This window comes from Melospiza georgiana, chromosome Z, assembly GCF_028018845.1.
Source record: "Melospiza georgiana isolate bMelGeo1 chromosome Z, bMelGeo1.pri, whole genome shotgun sequence".
In the NCBI taxonomy this organism is placed as follows: domain Eukaryota; kingdom Metazoa; phylum Chordata; class Aves; order Passeriformes; family Passerellidae; genus Melospiza; species Melospiza georgiana.
Genome location: NC_080465.1, coordinates 37,083,742 through 37,108,365, shown reverse-complemented (window position 1 = coordinate 37,108,365; position 24,624 = coordinate 37,083,742). Strand labels below are relative to the sequence as shown.

Here is a 24,624-nt window from a genome sequence, read left to right as displayed (position 1 = left end):
AGGTGTAAGCTCATTCCCTAAATAGCTATATACCCAAAGGTATTACAAATTAGCTACTGAAATATTTGCACAAATATACTGTTTCCTAAATATACAGTGAGTTAAATTTTCTGTTTGCTTAGAAACATTCTAACATAAAATTGACATTCAGCAAGTTGTCTGCGACTTACAACACAGAAATCATTAAAATAATACTTTTAAGAAAGCGTGTTTTCTTTTAGCAATATATCAGGAAATAACTTGTAAAACTGTCTTTTTTTTTTCTGGGAACCATGACAGATATCTGATCTTGCAACCACTTTTTCAAGAAATCACTTTATCTGGAATTGTGTGCTCAACAGATATTAAAAACAATGACTATGAGACATAATGTAGGTCTAGTCAGCAGGTTTTATTACCTGACAGCTTAATATTTATGTAGACTACAAGTGCCATAAATATTTGGACTAAATGAATGTTCTTCATTTTATTTGGATTCTGTTTTGTATTTTTTTTTTGTGGATTTGGTTTATTGTTTGTTTGGTTTTATTTGGTTGAAATTTTTTTTTCCTCAGAGCCAATTATTTAGCTTTTTTTTTTTTGTTGTTGTTAGTATTTATTTATTAGAAAAAGAGAAAGAAATTATAGAAGCTTGGTATCCAAACTGTTCTACCATCATATTATACAGTTTATGAAACTTCACAGATATTTGTTAAGAACATAAAATAGTGTCTTTGTGGGAACTGAAAAGACATATAAGTTGGTAGGTCTCTTCTGTCAATGGCCAAGATCAGATAGAGAGATGAGTGTAACAGGATAAATGTATCATGAACCTTCCTCAATTTATTACTCCCAGCATTGAAACTTAAAGATCCAGGACTTGCTATATTTGTGTACTCGTATAAAATACACTCTGGTGTACTCCTAGAACAGAAATGTGGAACTATTCCATGCTCTGTTATTTTCTGTCGTTTCTATTACAGCTTTATAATCCCATATATGGAAATTCTATAAATATCTGGAATTGCTACAGTCAGAGAAAGCTCAAGTACAAATGACTGAGAATATACTTTGCAAAAGAGATGCTGTTAGCTCCCATAGGTGTTTGACACTCATCACTTCTCCCTAACTTCACATTTACTAACTCATAGGAGGTGAGTTAAAACACTTTATAAAAGAAGTGTTTACTGACCCTCTCAGTTGAGAACATGCTTGCCTTGACAGAAATAAATGCATATGGAATGAGAATGGACAGAACTAAAAAAAAAAAAAAAAGGTGCCTAAGTGGCAATAAAATAAATGAAAAAAGAAATCATGTATTTGTGATACCATTTCCAAAGGATGGTATTCTAGTTCCTATTTTGCTTTACAAATGCATGTTTATATTGCCAAATTTCATGGAAATGAGCTGCACAGCCATTTAAAAGACATCAAATAAACATTCTTTTTATTACAGTGAAATGCAAATATCAAGACTTAACAAGTAAATCTAGGGTCTGTAATTTTAAAACAGCAATAACAATAACCTCAGGCTATGTTTTTATTTTGTGGTTGACTTTATGAGAAGCAACTGTTATTTTTGTGTGGCACTTCAATGAGTCAGAGGCATGCTCATTCCAGTTAAAACAGTAGCACTCTGGCAGTACTTGTGATGGAAAGTCAATGATTATTGGTCAATCCAAACATACTGTTCATCACACGGGTGGCGACAAGGTTTTAACCTATTTCAAATTTAAATGTCAGTTTTTACAGAAACATTTCTCAGAAAGATTAAACCTAGGAAAGACTACAAGTGAAACCTGTGATAAAACTCTGTGAGTATAAAAGCTCTAACACATTCCCACAAAGCCCAGGTAATTATACTGGAAGCATCTTAATAGACATTTAGAGGATAGCAATGAATGCTTTGCCTATCTATGGCTGCCTTTTCACAGTCATGCAAAAATACATCTTCATTTCAGAAGAAAGGAGTTTTACAGATAGACCTAGCCCCCATACCAGTCTTGAACAAGCAAAGACATAAACCAAAGAAATTCTGTCCCTGAAATAGATAAGACATCTTTGTCTTTGTAGATGTAAGATGTTCATTAATTTTATTTCCTCAAATACAGGGAATCAATATAAGCAAAAAAGACATATATTCATGTTTGACTGTCATTTCCAGCTGGAACTAAACTGATGTAATAAAATAAATCTGATAGAAGTTTGCAAGCTGTCTAAATTTCAGAATAACTGAATACCTTAAAACAACAAAATCAACTGTGAAAAAGTTTTCATTTGGAACTCATAATGGAGAAAAATGTGCAAATTTGTTTAGAATAATTTTTAGTAAAGATAGCATATAGATGCTTTGATTAGTGGCCAAGGATGAGTAAAATATTCAAAACTGTGTTTCATACCGCACAGAACTCAAACACCTTTAGATACCAATCTTTTCCTTGCAAATTCTGACAAGATATGATATGATCATCCTGCTAAATGAGGAAGTCCAAGATGATAGAAGTCATGACTCTAAGATCTACGCCTTTCTTCATAGTCAGTTTCTTATAGTCAGTTTTAGGGCTCGAAGAGAAATGATGGTGTTCTATGATTCTGAAGGTGTCTATTAAACAGAGAAGTTGTTTATTCTTTAGCCCCACAAGCCCTTTTATGTCTACAGGATTCTTCACAGACAAAGCTATTCTCCAACCCCCTAAGTACAAAGTAACCTCTATGAGGTCAGAATGGGTTACAGGGCTATCACACTGGTTCCAGCCAGGACAGGGTTAATTTTTGCAGTAGCCAGGAGGAAGCATTGCTGGGACCCAGAGATTTTTCTGAACCACCTCACATCATCCTCAGGGGAGAAGAAGGATCCCTTCTGGGTCCCGTAGTAGGAAGTGAGCAGCAATGTCAGGGTCTGCATGATGAGCATTTGCATGGGAATAGTTTGCCTTTCTTGTAGAGACTTTATTATTAATATACTTGCACTTTCTCTCTGTTGCCTTATTTCACTGCTGTTTCCAGTAAATTGTTCTTATCTCAACCCATGATCTTCAACTTCTGTGCCTCTAGTCATGCTCTCCAACCTGATGTAGGAGGGAATGGGAGGAGGAATTGAGAGGAATATGGTTTGGAGTGTTTCCATGGGAACACTAAACTAGGGAAGATATATTCCTAAACCAAGACATACTTCTTCAGCAGAAACTTTTTTCTCTCCTAGTTAAAATTCTTTATCAAACATCCACCTAGTATCATTTGAGACATGCCAAAACTACAGAAGCACCTGGAGACATTTACTTCGTTATCTGGGAAAAAATACACACTGAACAAACTTACTATAATGCGGGTAATGCTAAGAGTGGGCAATTTATTGCCAATTTATGGCTGATCAATTCTAACAGCAGCAAAAATGAGGAAACCAGAGCAAGTGCACTTACTTAAGTTTGTTATCCATTCCTATATTATTATGTTATGTTATAAAACAATATATCCAAGAATGGAAAGTTTTTCCCTAGGAAGGGAAAGGCTAGCTAGACTAACTAGTTCTGCCATTGAGTAATCCTCTTTGTATTGGCCTTTACTGGAATAGAAGGATTTAAAAACAGCAATTGCCCATTTAAAAACATCAGGGGCATGGGCATCTATTGTGCTCCAAATATGGTTTGGTTGATAAGGTTCTGCCATGTCCTTGCCAAAAACAATTTATGTACAAAAACTAAGCATAAAGAAGTATGGTAATATGCATCCCAACCTGAATTCATAGCTTGACCAGACAAAATTTTCAAAAAACAGAAATAAATCAGGTATTTTTTTTGCTGGGCTTCTCTATGCTCATTTGCCTTAGAAATTCTATTTTATTTAATGTTTAGGAACTTCCATTTTTTTCTACCTGGAGAATGTGATTTTGAAACTTTTATATTTATTTCTTGAGCAATAAAAATAATTTGTCTAGCACCCCTTTTTAAAGATGAAATGAACTTTCTGTATGCTATTTTTGACTTCCAATAACTTAAATTTTCTTCATTGACACCCATTCCTGAGTTCTTCCACTCTCAGGATTCTTCACCTACAACTTCAAAATATTTTACCAGTTTTATCTAAAATTCATTTTTTTCAAGGAGCAGTAGATGTCACGGCCTCCAGATCACATCCATTAACATCCCAGATGAATCCAAGAGTATTTCTCTTGCCCTTATCCTGTCTGTTACTCAAAGCTAATTAGTTACCTTTAGTTTAACAGAATTTTGGTATTTGAGAGACTGCTTTTATTTTTCTCACTCTTACTCTACTGCTTTCCTAGAGTATCGTATTATATTATAATGTCATATATTTTTCACAATAACAGTCTTCAACTTTTTATGTATTTTACTATCATCTCAGCTAATTTAAAACATAAAAAGACAGAAATAAACCCATCACCTTAAGTGCAACAGGAAACACATAAAACAGCTAAGACATTTTTCAACAGAAAAAAATACCTCTTTAAAATACAGATTTCCTTTCCTGCCCACCATTTTCACTACTTCATCCTCCCTTCACCAGTAACCTTGGCTGAAAAAGAACTCTTTATAATTTTCTCCTTTATTCAGAAGGTTAATTTCACTGTGCACAACAAATGCCAAACCCATCCATTTTGAACACACAGAGAAAAGACATATGCAAAATTTGGTTATCTCTTTTAAAATGTACTATTTCTCTACCTACTCACTATCTACCTACTTACATGCTTAATAATTTGAAAGTTTATTTCAAAACATAAAAGTTTTTAAATCTTCTGACACAAAGACCCTTTTTAAATGATAGTGTGACAGTGTCTCAGAACACGCACTATTATATGAGAGGATTGCAAAAAACACCACAAAGTTCTTCTACAACAGTCAAAGAATAGAAAAGCAAATATTCATGGTATAATATTGAATATTCACGCTTTCTTAAGACAATTTGAATAAAAATTGCTTTCAATGCTTACTGGAAGGCTTTTTTGCATCAGGACTGATGCAATTTCCAAGTGTAAGCAGCTTTTTGGAATCCAAAGAAACCTAACGGAGCAAGAAACAAGCGGGCCACTTGAGAATCAAACTATTGTTAATTCTAAGGGTAAAAAAATAATGTGTCACACAACATAAGAAATGGTATTGCTCTGTAGGAAACACCAACACATGGTCAGGACCCATGTAAGTAACACCAGAATCCCAATTCTTCCTGTTCAAGGCACTGACCCCTGATCTAACAATTTATTTTTCCTCCAGGTCAAAAGCTAAGCTTCAACCTTTCCAATATTCATTATTAAGAACAAAACCCATGTGGCTGGGCTAGAAATGCTTTGTGAAATCTAGGTGAGGTAACTGAAGGAATGCACTACCACAACAGCTTTCTGTTTTTACCTTCTTGCCTAGTAAAGGCGCGTGAATTATCCTGCTAATAATCCTGACAACAGACACCATTCTCCATCAGGTAAGGAAGAAGAACATAAAAAAATTATTTTCTCCCTTGTTTAAAAGGGAGCAAGCAGGTATGTTGCTGTCAATGTCCTTTGTAGGCCCGCCTTAGAAAAATTTATCTTAGTTTTTTTGCCAGTCTATCAGTAATAAAAACTTGAGGCAAAAACTGACCTTCACTCCTTGCTTTAATAAACACTGGAAAGGAATGAAAAGAGCTTTTCACCGCCGGACAGATGGATGTGGACAGAAATGTGGCCAGAGGTGCTGTGACCAAGTCACTCTCTCCCCGAAGGAAGCTGGTGTTTGCTGCACTGTCTTCTTAGTCTGTCCAGAGAGTGCTACTATTATGCAGTACAAGAGAACTAGCCACTTCTAAAGCGAAAAACAAAGTATTGTCCAGGAAAAAAAAGTAAATCATATAGAGGCAAGAAGAGTCAGGAACTACTTGCCTGTGAAACAATAACCACGTACATTACTGTTTTAAGTAATTTCATCTTTTCCTCTACATTTTAAACATTTAAAAACATTTAAAAACATTTAAAAATGTTGAAGTTATACAGATTTTGAATTTCTGTTTGCTTTTACCTAATTAAAATGTTCTTACATTACAGTATTTTCTTATGGCGAGGAGCCTTGAACTACAACTGCAATCGTTCAAGCGTAATCGGAAGATCCTTTTGAATATGTGAAATATCAAGTTACCACGGCAAAACTGAGACTATAAAAACTCCACCAATATTTGGTAAGAGAAAGAAACTACATTAGCTGTGCCTTTAGCAGAGATAATCCAGCTTCAAGCTCCATATATCAGATTTTCTCCTATTAATAACATGGGTCTAAGTACAGAAAATTAAATCAATTATTAACTTCTTGGAAGGCAAAATTCAGAAGTGATCACTCAAACATTACCTAAACTTTGTACCATTTTAGCTGACTCTGAATTCCACTATTAGTCCCACCTAATTATCAAATGTTGGATGTAATGATTGTATCCAAAAGTTCATGGTATGTTCATCAGTTTCAACAGAGTTCCTAACAGATGTAGTATGCCTCTTTCTTTAATGAAATATGACCATTTCTTTCACTTGTTTTAAGGAGATGGTAAATCATGAGTGTAATTAATATGTTTGAGATAATTACGAGAATGTGGGGGGAAAAAAATAACATTTCGTTAAAAAGTAAGAATAATTTACCATAATCTAAATAATAATACGTAGCTTTTAAATACTGTTCTGGTAGTATTTCAAAATATGAGCACTACCACCTGATTACCGCCCCATCATCAGTATTTAAGATTTGACCACTATTTCTTTGAAATATACAAATATTTTCTCACTAAGAGAAAAAAAAGGACACTAGAAAATGGAAGTCCCAAAAGATCAAACCCCCCAAACCTTAATTTTAATTATTGAAACAGTCAATTTATTTTTTAAATTTAGCTTATTATTTCAAATATATATATTTACATTTTCTGAGCACCTGGAAATAACTATGCTACTGAGAGAATATATGTGTGTTTCCCTATTGCAAGCAGAAGTAGATTAAATATAATGAATTTAGAACTACTGAAAACAATAACGGAAGCCAAGCAGGCGAGGCGGAATGTCAGCTTGGCTGAGTATGGATCTTTTGGAAATAAGGAGAAAAAGGAAGTTGTGTGCCCAGGGGAAGCAAGGTCAGGTGACATAGGAAGAGTACAGAAATGCTGCTCACTGCTGTAGGGAAAAAAAATTGTACAATCAAAGCTCAAATGGGGTTGAAAGTGGACAGAATAGTGGGAGCAATAAAATGAGGTTTTTTTCAAACATATTAATGACAAGAAGCAGAGTAGGAATAACATAGGCCCATTACAGGATGAGAGTGGTCATCTCACAAACACAGACATGGACAAGTCCAAGGTATTTAATGCATTCTTTGCCTTCATCTTTAAACATTTCCTAAACTGGAAGACCATGATTCCAATAATGATAAAATCCCAGTTGACCTTGAACTTATGTGAGATCTGCTGCTTGAGCTGAGTTCCTATAAACTGATGGGCCTGATGGGATTAATCCAAGATTCAAAGAGTTAGCTCATGTCATCATAAAGCCTCTCTCAATGATTTTTAAGTAGTCTTGGGATTCTGGAGAGGTCCCAGTTGATTGGAAACTGAGGAATGTTGTCTTGATTTTCAATGGAAGGATGCCCTCACACAGAACCAAACTACAGACCTGTCAATCTCACTTCAGTGTCCAGTAAAATAATGGAGAAGATTATTTTGGGAGGTATTGGAAAAGGACAATAAAATCATCAGTTACAGCCAGCATGGCTTCATAGGGGAAGTCCTGCTTGTCAAATCTGATCTTCTATGACAGGTAACTCACCTAGTTGATCTAGGAAAGTCAGTTGATGTAACCCCTTTGAACTTCAGCAAAGCATTTGATACTGTCTCAAACAGGATCCTTCTGGACAAAATGTCCAGCCCACAGCTGGATACACACATCATGTGATGGGTGAACAACCTGCTCATGAGTGGGGCACAGTGGTTACAGTGAATGGGGTGACATCAGACTGGGGACCTGCCACTAGTGGGGTTCCACAGGGCTCCACCTTTGGCCTAGCTCTTCAACATTTTCATAAACGACTTGATGTAATGCCTTTTTCAACCTAGAAATAAAACAACACACTTTTGTGATAATATCAGTACAGGAATTAATATAAAAGTGGATATTTATAGAAGGCCTCCAGGGGCAGTTAAGAAAAAATGTCCACAAAAGACCATTCCCCACATGGGTGCATACAGTTTTATAAGTTTGGTAAATTGACAAAAAAGCACCAATAAGGTGTAGAACTGTTGATGCAATTCCCACCCAGTCCAAGCCCCTTCTAAATTCTCCACCCCATAGATGGGACTGAACCTTGTTGATGAAAATGTGTCTGAAGAGCTGTTTTTCAGCCATGGATTCTAAGGAGAACCAAAACAGGACAGGGGCTTTGGAACATACTTTGTCTTTCTAGGAAAATACTGAAGTTAGACTACAATTACAAAGGAAATTACAAAGTTACAAATATTTGTGTAAAGAATACAGAGAATATATAAAAAGAAAAAAGGTAAAAACCAAAACGGCATCAGATGCAGGACTGGAAAGAAGACTAAGTAAGTTTGCCAACACCATTAATTGAGAGCAGCTCCTGACTCCCTTGTGGGCAGAGAGACCCTGCAGAAAGATCTCTACAAATGAGAGAGATAAGCAATCACCAACCATATGAAGATGAAAAAGGGGAAAGTTACAGATTCTGCATCTGGGATGGGACAACCCTGGATGTACAGACAGACTGGGGAATGAGAGGCTGGAGAGCAGCACTGTGGGAAGGGAGCTGGATATCCCAGTCAACAGAAAGATGAAGATGAGTCAGCAGTGCCCTGTCAGCCAGGAGGGCCAACCTTGTGTGCTTGTTGGCACAGCATCACAGCTGGGCAAGGGAGGGGATTGTCCTGCTCCACTCTGAGCTGGGACAGCCTCACCGCCAGTGCTGGGGCAGTTTTAGGCAACATAATATATGAAAATTTTAAAGCTATAAGTGGCCAAAGGAGGACCACAAGAATGGTAAAGGGTTTGAAGAGGAAGCCTTATAAGGGTGGCTGAGGTCTTACTGCTGGGACCTCATTGTAGTCAGCAACTTCCTCATGAGGGGAGGAGGAGGGGCAGGCACTGATCTCTTCTCGGTGGTGACACTGACAGGACCAGAGGGAATGACTTGGAGCTGTGTCAGAAGAAGTTTGGGTTGGATATCAGGAATTTTCATCCAGAGGCACTGGAACAGCTCTCCAGGGATGTGGTCACTGCAGCAGCCTGACAGAGTTCAAGGGTGCTCTCTGGCACAAGGTGTGACTCTCGGGGCTCTCCTGTGTAGGCCAAAGTTGGGTTCCTTTCAAATCAGCATATTCTCTGATTCTATGAATAAATGACACTCATTATAAATACACGAAATATCACCTTATTTATTTGACTCACTCATAAGAATGCAATAAGAAAGAAACTGCACTACAGACAGATGCATAACTTCCTACCTTTTCACAAGGGGAGCAGTTTCAACTGTATGTATCATTTATATTAAAAATTAATCTATTTTTAAAAATAATTTCTTGAGAGTTAGCAGCCAGTATTAGTGCCAAAACCATGTAAATTCCGGAACTCCAAATATCTTGGAAGATCTTGCTGGAACCAAATAGTACATTCAGAATAGTGCATTCTATTTCTATGAGAAAATGAGGCCATATTTAAGAATATCTACTTACACAGTCATTTAAGTTTAAACAATTCACTAAAAAATAAATATCACTCACCCTTTCTGTTTCAAGATTTCAACAAAAAATATCCCAATAAGCAGCTTTTTGATGTAAGTATCCTTAGAAACAAAACTCACTCAGTACCATCACAGGAACAACCAGTAAGATTAAATTTAGGTTTCCAGGTTTGATAAATGTTAATGAAATTAGAAATTTTTCTCCTTGCTTTTGTGGTTTTGACATTTTGCAACTAATGACCAAACTCAAGTTTTGACAGATTTGAAGTCCAGAGAAGACGACCTTTTTTTCACTGACTTGAACATATTCTCAATTCAAACCTCTGTTTGCTCTATGTAACACAGCACAACAAAAAATGATTGCTTTTGGGCTTACTAATGGCTTTTCTCCACTTGGCTTCATCTTCTTGCCATTAATCAAGTTCCAAGTGACAGCAGCATTTTGCAAAAAAAAAAAAAAAAAAAAGACCTGGCAACTTTTCAGCCTCTCAATTCACTTCCTTTGAAAGTCTCTTTGCGGCAGGTATAATGAAGAGGGTTTCGCAGATAGCCTACTTCCTTATCTGTACAGCCAAAACCCAAATAAATCTCTGTGTGAACATTATGATAGAGGTTGTCTATACAGATTTGTTTATCTTAGCAGCTTGGCTGATAATGCCATTTAAGATGATATATTTTATGAAAATAAATTACAGGCCTAGTGAAAACATGACAGTGCAACAGGTGAAACAACGGAATGTATGGGAGCTAAGATGAGCTTTTGAGCTTGGTACTAAGCTAGGCACACTGAATTAAAAAACCCAGTACTTTTTAACTGCCATTCATAGCAGCGATCATAAAAAATGGATTTCTTCACAAGAATATTCCCTGTAATGAAGAACAGGACTTAGCTGAGTTAGACAGGATACGAAAATATGGCTATAATGTTACAATAATTTTTTTTTGAAAGGCTGGGAATATGAATGGGCATAGAAAGAACAAGATGATTTTATGTTCAGAAGAAGAACTTGTGCTGATTGAAAACCAAAGGATTTGTGAAGCCAAAATTTTTGACATTCTTCTTAAAACAATAGTTGTTCTAACTGATGTCAAATAAAGAATATTTATTATAATTTAATATTATATAATAAGTAAATATTATAATTAAGAATAGAATAAAATATTTCATTTGGAAGTGATGTCCAAAGACCCAACTGCCCAACCACTTCAGGACAGATTGAAAGCTAAAGCAAATATTAATGGCCTTATCCAAATGCCTCATAAACACTGACAGGCTTCAGGCAACTCTCTAGGAAGCCTGTTCCACTGTCTTGTAAAGAAATACTTTCTGAGGTTTAGTTCAGGCTGCATCTCCTTTGATGCTACTCAGAACCATTCCCATGCATCTTTTCACTAGATCTTAGAAATACATCCACATCTCCCTCTTGCTTCCTCACCCTGGAAAGCTGTAGAGAGCACTAAGGGCTTAGCCTCCTTTTCTTTAAACTATGGCTGCCAAAAGTCCTTAGCTGTTCCTCAGAGGACAAGGCTTCAAGTCCCTTTCCCAGCCTTGTTGCCGTGCTCTGAGTGCATTCAAGGACCTTCATATCTTTTATAAATTGTGGGGCTGGCACTGCCCCCAGCACTCAGGGTGAGGCCACACTACTGCTGAGTGCAGTGGGACCATCACCTCTTCGGGCTGGCTGGTGATGCTGTGTCTGATGCACCCCAGGACCCAATCTGCCCTCCTGGCTGACAGCGCTGACCCAAGGAATCAACCAACAGCCCCAGATCCCTCTCAGAAAAGCTGCTATTCAGTCACACTTCCCCCAGTGTGATCTTGTGCTCTACGTTAAGAATTTGGCATATAAACTTAAATTCTGTCTCATTAATCTTTGTCTAGTGTTTCAGTCCGTCTAGAAAGGTCAGCAGGATCACTCTGCAAGAGTCAACAGCAACTTCCATTTTTGTATCAATCAGCAAACTTGCCGATACAAAATGGTGCATTCTCGTATATACAGATAATGAATAAATATTTTGAACAGGACTGACCCTTAAACATATCTATGTGGAACACCGCTAGTAAGAGGCTGCCAGCCAGATTTAGCCCCACTCATCACAATCATTTCAGCTCTGACATTCACCCATAGCATTGTCAACTCTCCCATTCCACAACTGGACAACTTTTTACAGAAGGATACTGTGAGGGACAGCCTTACTAAAATCCAGAAAAGCCCCATCCACCACCTTCTCTTTATACACCTGGAGGATATCATAGATGGATATTGAATTTGGTAAACAGGGCCTTTGTGAATCCCATTTGTGAACCAATGTTAATTGCATTGTTCTTTAAATGCCTTTCAGAAGTACTCAGTATAATTTTCTCCAGGAACTGAGGCTAGAACTATCATTTGTAGTTTCCTGGGTTTCCCTGCACAGCCTTCATGTAAATTGAATAATACAGGCTTTTTTCAGGCAGCAGGGACCTTTTCAGACTCCCACGACCTTTGTAGATAATGCAAAGGGGTCATGTAGTAACGATAATACAAATAATTCCGGTAACAACACTAGTTTGCATATTCATTGTTGATATACCCTGAAATAGGTAAATGTCACAAAAGACCTGTGTCACAAGCCAAGATTCAGGTGCACTAAATGCCCTAATGAAACACCTGGCTCTAATCAGTGCTTTTTGACTGTATTTGACTGAAAAGTTTGCTGAAGTATTTCCACCTGAAGAATTTCTTCATTATTCTGTTTTGCTGTTGTCATATTAAGCATGCACTGACACTTTAGGTCACAAGATGCATTCAATATACACAAAAGTGCTCAAATGCTACTATTACTAGCTAACATCTTACCTCACAGTAGATTCTTTGTAACAGTAAATCATTTAAATAGAATAGTTTAAATCACTATGGACATAAGACAAAATTTTGCATGTTTTATTCATTTGTAAGTGAAGAAATTTAATTTGATACTGAACCAGGAGCAAGAACTGCATCTTGCTATGAGGTTAAACAGAACACTAGTAAACCAAGTACAGCACTTTACATCAGTTCAAAGCAAGCACTGAAAATACTTGAAGTTATATACATTATAGCAGGATTTTATATCCCAGAGCCACTTAAATCACAGTTCTTGCAATCGCCTGCCACAGTAATGCAACAAAGCCTCTTTTCCTTTGCAGAATCAACTGAAAGTCACTGTTTCAGAACTGTTTCATTTCCAGTCCTAATAAACAGAATATTTTTGTTTTGTCAAGGTCTATTGAATGTTACCTTCCTTTTGATGTCTGTATGTTTGCCAAAAATACTTGAATACTTTAGTATGTGCTCTTCATTTTATTTCTTCTTCCTACGTCAAATCCTTGAAAACTTAGGAATTACAGTAATAAATACTATTTTAATACCTATTGCCAGGCTAAGCAAGCCAAAGTATTACATAAGCTTTCTCTAATTTCTAAATTACTTTTATATATATATGTGAAAAAGCATTCTTACTGGGCTTTTTCTGTATTTGAGGATTAGCACTTATTACATTAAAATGTATTTAATCTTACTGTCACCTCAGTACACTAGTGTCAAACATATCCTACATTTCAGCAAACATTTCTGTCACCCTAACTGCACACTTGATAAGACACGAGAGCTCACAGAAATGGCTAGCCTGGAAAAATGAAGACAAGCCTTATATATGAATATATGCCTTTTTCTAGTAATTGCCTTGGTTTTCTTACATTATATTAGACATCTCATATGAAGATTTGCTGTGATAACAATTAAATTGCAACTATCAAGCAGCTAATACCACTGGGTTCCTTACAGATATGATGACACTGTCAGGGGTTGAGCAACTAATCACCATATCATCTCCTTAAACAGAAAATCCCTAGAATTTTTTTTAATCAATATGAAATAAAGACAGGAAAAAAATCCATAGAATTCTTTTATCAATTTTACACTCCGTGTTGTGCAACTCTAACAATTACATTACTAATTAATATCACAAGATTTTGTTAAGTGAGTGGACAGACAGATGTATAAAATGCATCCAAAATTGAGGCCACAGATTATACAAACAACAGGAAACATGGCATTTGATTAACTGCACTGGATTTCATTATTCCTTTGGCTTCACTTGAGAGAGAGGGTTTAGGCCACTGAGCAATGAAAACCTGCACAATCTCAACACCTGATGCTGAGCCAACAGCACTCTACACAAGGACAAAGGCCTTCAATTCATGCACAACTACTAAACCCAGAAGAAGTGATTGTATTCTAAGAATTCTTGGTGTATCAAAAATTAATTTGCACTTTTTCTTTCAAGTAATTAAAAAAGACAAATGGCCCTCTATTTTCTAAGTAGATAAAAAGAACCACAATGCAAATTTGAATGACAGTTTTATTTAAATTGAACTATATTACAGCCAGGCAGAATAAAAAGAAATTTAGTATCATTTGTATACAAAAAGGACACATAGCACTAAAAAATATCAAAATTATCGCACAGAAGTATACCATTCCTCCTGCCTCGCTTTACTTTTTCAGAAAAGCTAACACTTTTACACAAAAATCCACTTTTTCTTGTAAAGATAATTTTTAAGATCACATCCATATGCTGCTTCTTTCTGGGTCTTTAAAGAACCAGATCAAAATGGTTCCTTATTGTATATAGCAGGTCACGGTTCTTATGTTAGGATATTTTGTGTTTTAGTTCTGATCTTACATCACCTGGGACTGATTCTGTAGGTAGGAGAAATATTACTCCTCCCCCTAATATTTTGTTTTGCATTGTCCTTACTATCATTTGTGACAGATTTCTGATGATGTAAGGATGATCATCTGTGAAAATGGATTGAATCATCATAGGTATCAGTGAGTGGGGAAAAAAAGTATAAAACAAACATGTTTTAAAATTTATCTGCTCGACATGGCTTAATTTGCATTTTTACAAGCAGCCAGCATATACTCACTGTGGCTATGAAAAATGCCTATAATTCTACATGCAGTCATTAAATAGCAGAATGGGGGTCATGCTAAAATTAGTCACTTAGCTGCAAGCGTCTGAAAGTGTCTTAGCTGAGTTGTCTGAAACGATTTAACAGGTGTACATTCTTAGCCAAAACTGTCAATGAAGAACTCTTTCAACCTAAACAGAGCAGCTCTGCTTTTGTCCAGCATTATTTCAGTTTCTCTTCTTAGATCACAAGTGTGAGATATCCTTTCAGGAATCATCATCCGTAGGTTTATTTTCTTTCATGGATATACACAATAATTACAAATACAATATAGTCTGGCCATATTACGGATTTGAAGACAGTGTTTGTCTCTTAGGAACATCAAACTGCAGTAAAAAGGTATGGCAAAATGATTTTGTATTACTGCCAATACTTCATAAAATAAAACTAATCCTACGCCCAAATATGAATTGTGTAACTTTACAGTATTTTATGTAAAACAGAAATTTGGCTAGATGAAAGTCAGTAATGTGAAATTCATTGAGAATTAGAAGTAGGTAAAATAGACTTTTGCAAAGACATGATAGGTGGTAACTGGCAGCAGGAAAACTTTTTCCATGTAAGTTGATTTAGAAAACATAACTGAGCAATCAATCATCTTAAAAGAATATGCAGGATGATAAAGAGACAAATTAAATTTCACCAGTAAAAAATTAGGAGGGAAAAAGTTAGGAGAAATTTCTCAAAAAAATCTGGTTTCTACAGATACCTTCTAATTACATCTTTAAAGATCTTACATAAGCCTAATCTTGATTTTCCAAAGTAACTGATGTCTGAAAGTTTTGACTACAGGAATTTACAAAGATAATTAAGAAATCTTGGACTGCTGTTTCACTAATTTTCTAAAGTGACATCTCTACATCTTGAAAAAAGCTTTCTAATGTACAGCTTTAAATTCATAACGTAGGGGGCTACTTATAAAATAATGTTGTTCAAGAGAAGGGAAAATTTGTAAAATTCACACTACAGAAAAAAAGAAACCAAAATATTCCCCAATTAAAAAAAATGTATTTGATAAATTTTGCATATAGAAATATGAGTGGAAATATTTTAAAATGTACTAACCATAAAAAAAACAAGGTGAGACACTTGCCAGAAACTTCTTACAATACTTCCAGGTGTTATGCAATGATTTTCATAAATATTAAATTATTATGACATGTTTTTTGAAGAACTACACAAAAGTCAACAACAATACCTCTTAAACCAGCACACCCAACTGCATATACCTAAAAACTGAACTCAATACCCTGAATCATGTATTTACAGTGATAGACCTTTGTATGTTTACTGATTTTTAAGAATTTATAAGACACAGTACTTCCTAAACCACTACCATGTCCATGCTTGCAATTAACAGAACTGAAACATACAGTATCTTTGAACTCAGCTATGGGATGTGAGATGTGCATTTCATTACTCTTTTGTATCCTTTTCTGGCTACTAGTTAAATGTCAACACTTCATCTTTATAAAGATCAGTAAATTATTAAGTATTTAAAATTGTACTGCATGGAAGCTTAATATTTATTTGCCAGACATAACATTTGCATACCCAAAGAAAGTATTTCAAATTAGTTTATATTATTAGAGATAAATATTTCTAAGTCTGTACTATTTCATAAGCCATTCCAAGAAATCTGCATGCTGTTGTATCGACTGGGTTGTATTGGCTACCTCGCCTTTTGTTTCACTATTTCACAAAATCCTATTGTGTGATTTTCAAGCAGTGATGTTTAGTTTCTTAATCCTCCCTGCACAGCTACCCAGGAGAGGCTTTGCAACATAAACTGTAAAGTAGCATTTTCTCAGCAGGAACAACATTCCTCTTCAAAGAGAGGCTTAATAAAAATAGAACTGTAATGACCATGCTAGCTCTGGTCACAAAGTGCTACACACAGCATCGCCACTGAAAGTTCAGGAAGTTTTGCAGAATGATACTCCTCTGGCTCTTCAAAAGCCTTATCATGCAATATATGATTGAGATAAATGCCTTTCCAGTGTATTAAGCTCATGCACAGGTATTTTCTTAGTTCCCTTATTTCTCTTCATTCCACTTTCAAAAGCCTGTCCTACTAGCAACCACCTGGCATTAATCACTGTGACTATACAGTAAACAGTTTCAGACAAACACTGGTGTACATAATTTATACAGTTCCAGCTGAAACACAGAAAATTTCTCCTACTGTGCAGCTGATATCCAGAATATGCACAGTCCTTCCTCCCACTTGTCTAGAAATGAGAGACATCCCACTCCACATTTTCCCACTACAGCCCTGCCACTCCATTTGTCTAATTTCTGTGCCCTCTAAGATAGCTGTCCCCAAATGACATGTTACTTCATAAGAGCAGAGCTCCTTCTCATTTCAGTACTACCAGGTAAAGTGCAAATAGAGAAATGAGCTTCTATTATCGTTGAATCTATTGCTAGCAGCAGAAACAAAAACTGTAATACCTTGGATTTATCATCTCTGATTTGGAATCGTTTTGGGGTCTTTTTTGTTTGGTTGGTTGCTCTTGTCTAGATTTGGTGCTGTTTTGTTCTTAATGTAGAAATGTTGTGCACTTCTGAGAGCCTCATAAAAATCTCCCACAACTGCTTCAATATCTGTGGGTATCAATGGACTGGGAAACACTATACAGTAAATATTTCTCTTTTTTTTAAATTTCACTTTATGCAGCAGTGAATGTTTGACATTGAATCAATCAGTTTTCTAATAATATAAAAAGGAATAACCACCCTAGGCACTTTCCACTGAAATTGTACTTCTTTCAGGCTTATATACTGCCTGCGGTACACAAATGCTGTTTATCAGTATTTTTGTAATGCAGAGTATTACAAAATCAACAAGAGTAAGAGAAAATTATGGGTCAAGACAAACAAACTGCCTTCTGCATAAATTCCCTGTTGTAGCCTCCCTCTTTACTTTCCAAACAAGAAAACAGAGCAAACAGAAGAAGTATTAGAATATATGTAATGCGGTCCACATTTTTACTTAAAACCTGCACACTTCTGTGCTTTACTCATATGCCTAGCAGTTCAAGCTAAGGCTTCTTGATGCCCTCATGGTCTTGACAAAACTTTATAAAGAAATAACCATACAATTTTTTTTTAAATGAAGACCAGAATTCCTGAAAATTAACTGAACAGAATTGCTGCTGGTTTCCTTACTACAAGAAAGCACCTATTCCCTTCTTCCTGAACAATTTATAGTCTTCTATATGACACCAGAACTCTTGTTCTACAGCTAGGGAAAATGTTTGATATCCACCATTTGCAAGACCTAAAAACAGATTTAGGTGGCGTTAATGTGAAATGAATGGACAGCAAAAGGAAAGTTATGACATCCCTGATGTCTGGGGAGTATAGGAATACCTCACTGCTGCTTTTTAGAAAGCAACCTTGTAGCTTTTTATTGCTTACACATGGATCACAGAGCAGGTAAGGTTCAAAGGCACAGCAGCAGGATCATCTGCTCGAACCTCCCTGCTCAAACACAGCCAACTGAGAGCACATTGCATGGGATTGCATCCAGACAGTTCCTGAATATCCCCAGCGAGGGAGAGTCCACAACCTCTCTGGGCCATCTGCTGCAGTGCACAATTACCTCCACACTAAAGCAGTTCTTCCTAATATTCAGATGGAACTTCCTGTCCATCAGTTTTTCTTCCTGTTGCCTCTTGTCCTTTTGCTTGGCATAACTGAGAAGAGCCTGGTCCATCTTCTTTGCACTTTCCTTTCACTTCCTTATAGACATTAATAAGACCTCCTCTCAGCTGTCCCTTCTCCAGGTTAAACACGACCATTTCCCTAAGTTTTTCCTCACAAAAGAGATGCTCAAGTCCCCTCATCATCTTTGCAGACCTTTGCTGGACTTGCTCCAGGAGCTCCACGTCTCTCTTTTACTGAGGAGTCCAGAAGGGGACACAGAACTCCCAATGTGGCCTCACTAGGGCTGAGTAGAGGGGGAGGATCACCTCCCTCAAGCTGCTGGCAATGCTCCTTCTAGTGCCCCCCAGGACACTGACATTCTTGAGTAGAAAGGCATGTGTATTAAGCACCAATAAATAAAAGAATCAAAGCACTGTTCCATTCTTATGGTTCTCAGCGCAAACATTCAAAACAGAAACATCCAAAATAAATTGTATTGACTCCTCTTGTCAGCCTGTCTCCAACATCAACTTTCAGACTTCTCTTTTCAAGCCATGTTTCCCTTCAAATTCAACGTTTTCATATGGGTGAATCTGTCATGGAAAGCAGCCAACTTCTTTATATACAGAAAATCAAAAGCAGTTTCCAGTTATCTCAGACACTCATACTTGGTCCAAACTCTCGCAATATTCAGCCTAACAAATGCAAGTTTAGCCTGGAATGTTTCCTGATTTACTCTAGTAACAGAAAAAAGGATCCAATATTTTGTCTCTGGTAAGGCATTGAAATGTTCTCATCTGTAGATGCCTTTTCTGCCCTTCTTCCTTCTCACACCGTAAATTTCTAAGATCTAGAAGCTAAAAATTTATTTATGTTCGTAGTTCTTTGAGATCCAAATAATAAGAATTGGTCTTAGTATAGGAACCTAACAAAACATGGTAGCATCTGTAATGCATGGAACAAGTTACTCTACATGGCCACAGAGAAAAACTGGCAAGTTTAGCTGTAAAGACAAGGACATATCAGAAAAAATGTTGCTGTTCCGTGCTGCATAAATTTTTTGCAGTATTCAAGCTGGGATTTGTGAAAGAAACGATCAAACAAAATGGATGTAGGTAGACACTTCTGCTCCTGGAATTACCCTGATTTCACTGACATTCCATATTAGGGCTGAAATACTTGTGGGCTGAATTGTGAGTAAAATCTGACTTCCACCTCTGGGTGACATCTCACAAGAGGTACAGATGACAAGCTGGGTCTGTGACAGAACCATTGCAGAACAATTAAAAGAACATATGAAAGTTATACAGGCTATATAATCTATGTACTCCAGAGTCGCATACATACCACAGAGATGAGTAAAGCATAAGCAACCACAGCTCCAACTCACTCTACTCTGTCCTGTATTTCATTAAATCTAGTTAATTCCTGTTGACATCTATAGTATATATTTATTCCTACAGCAGCCATGTGAGGCAGAGGCACTCTTTCCCAAAAAGGCATCATCAATGGAGTGTTTTCCAAAACAACAGCTTTCTACTGTTGCAGACTGTACAAGGTTAAGATTTGTATAAGTTTGCAAAGTAGAGGCTTTGCAATAATAGAATTATCTTCCAGGCTAATGCCCTTAGCACTGAATTATGCTGTGTCTTGGGAAGCCATACAGCCAACCATTGTATTTTCAGCAATTCAAATTTTAACCCTATCAAAACTTCTTAATAATGCCCTTTTTCTCTGCAGGCTCCTTGCTTTCTATGACATTACCACTTTATCTAAATCCACAGTCACAGTATGTTCATGAATTCTCGTATGTTCCCAGTTTCAGATTAAATCCATAAATCTACTCCTGGGGCAAATATATTTCCGCAGTTGCAAAAACCGTATGTATTCTGATAATGGATAAAATTCTCAATCTTTACATTTCAGTGGTCTTAATTTAAAAAATTAATTAAAATTGAAATTTATTTTAATTTTAACTTCAAACCAATAAGATTTTTTCATTAGTCATTTGCATATGCATATCATTACGTATTGCTTTTAAAAGAGGATGCAATACTAATATCATCAGAATTAGGCACTGAGCCACTATTATTGCTCTTACTACCAAGCAAAAAATAGGCAGCAAAGCTACACGTGTTACCAAAAAAATGATTAATAATCAATAGGACTTGTAAAGAAACATACTAAATTGTACAATCAAGTCAGTTTTGACACTCAGATGCCCCCTGTATCTTTTGCGTTTGCTGCGGTTCTTGGTAGAGAGATAGGAGGGTTGTTGCTTCTCTACAAAAGCCAAATAAGAACTTTGGTTTAGAGCACTCTCTTTCAAAACACATGCATGCATATTTCATGACCAGTAGGCTTGTAAATACACTACAAGGAATTATGAAGACAAAGAATATTATTTCCACCTGAGTTTTCATACAGTTTTTTGTTTTTCCCTGCTCCTCCTCCCAATCTTCCTTTAGTTTGAAAAATTTCTAATGGAATATAAAATGTCATTTTATGTTTATTTTCAACAATGTGGAAACTGTACATAAGAAGTCCTCCTATCAGTTTTATTAACTGATTTATTATCTAAGGGAGTTAAGATCAGGTCCATGGTGCTGTTAAAACATCAATGTATCAATATTCCTGTTTTCATTGGCTTGACTGGGAATAATTTTTAAAAGATAATATAAGGAACAAACATGGCATTAGAGATAAGGATTTTAAATACTGAAAAGGTTTCCTTACACCAGACTTCACCTAGGGAAAAAAAGTATGTCCTTAGGGTTAATTTTTGATATATAGGCAGATAGTGTTGCTAGCTGTCTCCAACATTAATGTCAGAACTGTCTGCAATGATTAAAATAGCTAATAAAATTATAGAATCTTTTTTTTTTTTCTAGTAAAAATTGAACTTTGGAGAATAACACGAAAAAAGAAATCCTCCTGTCACCCTACAGTGCTTGGGATAGAGGCTCAAGGAAAAAACATACTGTAATTACACATTCCACAAATTTTCCTCCAAATTCTGCAAAGCTGTTTAATCACCTTCAATTCCTGTAAACAGGCCCCTAGTAATTTTGCAAACCTTGTAATGCCATGTAGTATCAAAATACAAGACAGTAATTTTCAGTCATAAAGCCAGCCCTGCAAACTGAAGAGTGTGCTATTTCACGGAGAGTCGCCAAATCTAGTGTCTATTCATTTCCAGATGACAAAACAAATGTTCAGGTCATTTGACCACTAGTATTTTCTCCCTTGAGTATTATCTAGACAGTAGGCTTGGCAGTACATTAACATCCTCACCCCTGATGGAGTTGAAAAAATTGAATACTGTTTTCAAAAACTTCCTATTGAAGTAATACAGTTCACGTGACATATATCTGAAGTAGAAGAAGCCTTCACCTTTTTTATGACTGCTTCTTGTGGGAGAAATTCTGCAGCAGCTTAACCGCATCTAAAAACTGCTCAAGCAACTTTTCAAGGTCACTGTTAATAGAGCAAATTTCTGTGTAAATGCTGATTGAACAAAGCTAAGGTACCCAGGGCAGCATTAAACTGTGAATCAAGTGCATTCATAAAGTGATTGGCTTGAGTAGTAATTGATAACCTGTTGTGTGTGGCACTCCTATTTCACTTATTTCTTCTTTTCTTCAGTCTATTCTGTCACACCATACATTCTTACATTACCATTTTATGGTCAAAAGTCACAAACACAGCAGTTGAGTATTTTTTTTTAAAGTTTATAATGAACAGCATTGGGACTACAGCGAAGTCCACCTGTAAAGAACTGTATTTACCTCCGCCAGAGAGGACCCTCTGCTTTACAACAATGCAGCTCTTTAAGCTCTATGAAGTGAATGGGTCATGTTTAGGAAGAACTTACCGCGTAAAACAGTGAGTCTCGTGGACACACTTATTTCGCCAACACTGTTGGAAGCCACACACTCATAAATAGCTTCATCTCGGGGTGTGCGCAGTGGCTGTATTCTGAGAACTGATCCAGATCCATCATCAAACTCTATTACCTATAAAAGGAAACAAAAGCTGTCACAGATGTTGTTACAAATACCTATCCCTCAGCTAATCTGTTCATGAACGCTGGTCTGTTGGTATTCAAGTGACCAAAGACAGGTTTGTTTCTAAAATTTATGTTGCAGGATAAATTCCAGTCATATGGGAAAATGTTTAAGAGGAACATACATTGCTTTTCAGTGAGTACTCAATGGCCATTTTAATATAGCTTCAAGAAATACAGGACAAAAACCAAATGAACAAACGAAAAAAGAAAAAAAAAAAACAACCAAAAAAAACCAAGCCAGCAAACAACGGCTCTAAGAAAAAAGCCTGTGACTTAATGCTCTCTTATTCTGAAGTTCACTACCAATGCTTCTCAATTCTCTCAGCTAAAGTACTTTACCTTCAATGACAGTTACATTCATTTTAATTGCTGCCAGCTATATTCCCTCTCTACTCACAGAGTGCAGCTCACTCACTGATTTGGCTCCAAAGTTAATAACTGTCTGCAGTTTCTGAACCAAACAGGATGACTCAGTTTAGCTTTGTATTTAACCCACAAAATAAGTAAAGTTATCTAAAAAAGTGATCATTTAGGAGGCTAAATAATACAGCAAAAGTTCTAATATGTCGTTTTAACGTTGCAATATTCATACAATAAGTAATAACATTTATATGAGAAAATTCACTGAGCAGATCTTATTTCCTTCTTGATCTGAAGTCAGAATCACATCAAATATTGGTGAGTACTGCAACACTCTGTTGGTCCTGGAAAAACCTTCTTAATAGTTAAGTAACAGAAGTAATCTCTTTAATCTACATTTTTAAAAATAAATTCTAAAAATTGCTGAGAGATACCAGTACTACCATCAGATAAATGGTACTTATAAACAAAGGACAGTCAGATTTTTTTTGTCTTGTTTTTCTCTACAAAATAATCTCTATATACATGCACAAAGCGATTTACAGATATGTCTATTTGCACATCTCTTTGTGTCCTTCTGTCTCATTTTCACAGAAGCAACCTACGAGATCCCTGTACATGTTGATAAAAGAGAGCTTTAAAGTCTGGGGTCAGAAATGATGGTAAATATGCCCTGCATCTCGCTATTTTCATTGTTGGAATCGCTCAGTTTCTACTTAGCATTGGGAGAGGTGCAAGTAAGATAAGAACCCTGGGGGGTTTTTTGATACTGAATTTTTTTAATAGCCCACGGGATGTATTTTTCTTGTTCTTCCAGTAAAACCATCTTAAACTAATCTAGATAACACAAAATATCCACCTGATGTTAGCACAATTAAAGCAATAATTAGAATTCTCAATAAATTGACATTTATAAGGGAAAAATAATTTCAAAGTCTTTAAGCAGTCAGACTATCAACTTACAGATACAAAATGCAAGCATAGGATCTGAATACTCACAGACATACTTAAAATAGAGTAATTGCTATTGTTTAAACCTGAATGCTGAATAAATGTATCTGGACAGTCACTGAAAACAATTGCAGAAGATTGGATTCAGTAAATACTGCAGAGATTAAGTTTCAAGTCTGGTGTCTCAAAAATATCTATCATAAAAGGGATTTATTTTTTCATGCAATGAGTCCTCCCCTTTTCTGCATAACACAGCTAGTTAATTCCTAACTCTTCCCCATCTACTGGATGAGATTTTATTTTTTTTATGACAGATATTTTTTAATAAAAGCATTTTTGCACACAAGATGGAGTGATGCAATTTTCAACTTTTATTTTTCCCTTTTCTGTTTTTTCTTAAGTTCCTCTGAAAAGGACTTCTCAGCAAATTAAAGCAGATTTCTATAATTCCTATTATTTGAATTAATTTGCAGAAAGAGGAAAATGAAAGGATCCCCATTCAGAGTCTATATCTGTAATATAAATAAAAGCTGAAAGATTAATAAAGAAGACCCTCGAGGTCTTACTGTGTATTTTAATTTCAGAAGCTATGCCTAGCTTTCACTGCTATTGTCAATAAGTTGGGAGAACTAGCTGGTGAGCAAGAAATTTCAATGACAGTAGTCTTAAAATATATAAACAGTCGAGAGAGGAAATAAACTATTTGTTCCCCAATTGCTACATACATCAAGTTCCAGCAAGAGTCCTGATTTCAAGTTTCATAAACCCTATAGGAGACTTTCCAAGTTTATTGAATATAACAAAGTAACCTCCAGCATGCCTGGGAAAGCATGTGCATAAGATGGACCACTAGAATCGTTTCCAGCTGTATTTACTTTATGAAGACAGGTGTTCAGGTAAAACAT

General features: G+C 36.1%; 1 protein-coding gene across 37 annotated transcripts in view; it reads right to left on the bottom strand.

The window, feature by feature from the left end:
• PTPRD (protein tyrosine phosphatase receptor type D) overlaps window positions 1–24,624 on the bottom strand; it is a 1,169,657-nt gene that overhangs the window by 198,860 nt on the left and 946,173 nt on the right. For all 37 annotated transcript variants that reach the window (XM_058043168.1, XM_058043170.1, XM_058043166.1 and 34 more), the window contains one exon: window positions 22,214–22,355. In XM_058043168.1, the coding sequence (XP_057899151.1) occupies window positions 22,214–22,355 (142 nt within the window). The remainder of the gene's footprint in view (window positions 1–22,213; window positions 22,356–24,624) is intronic.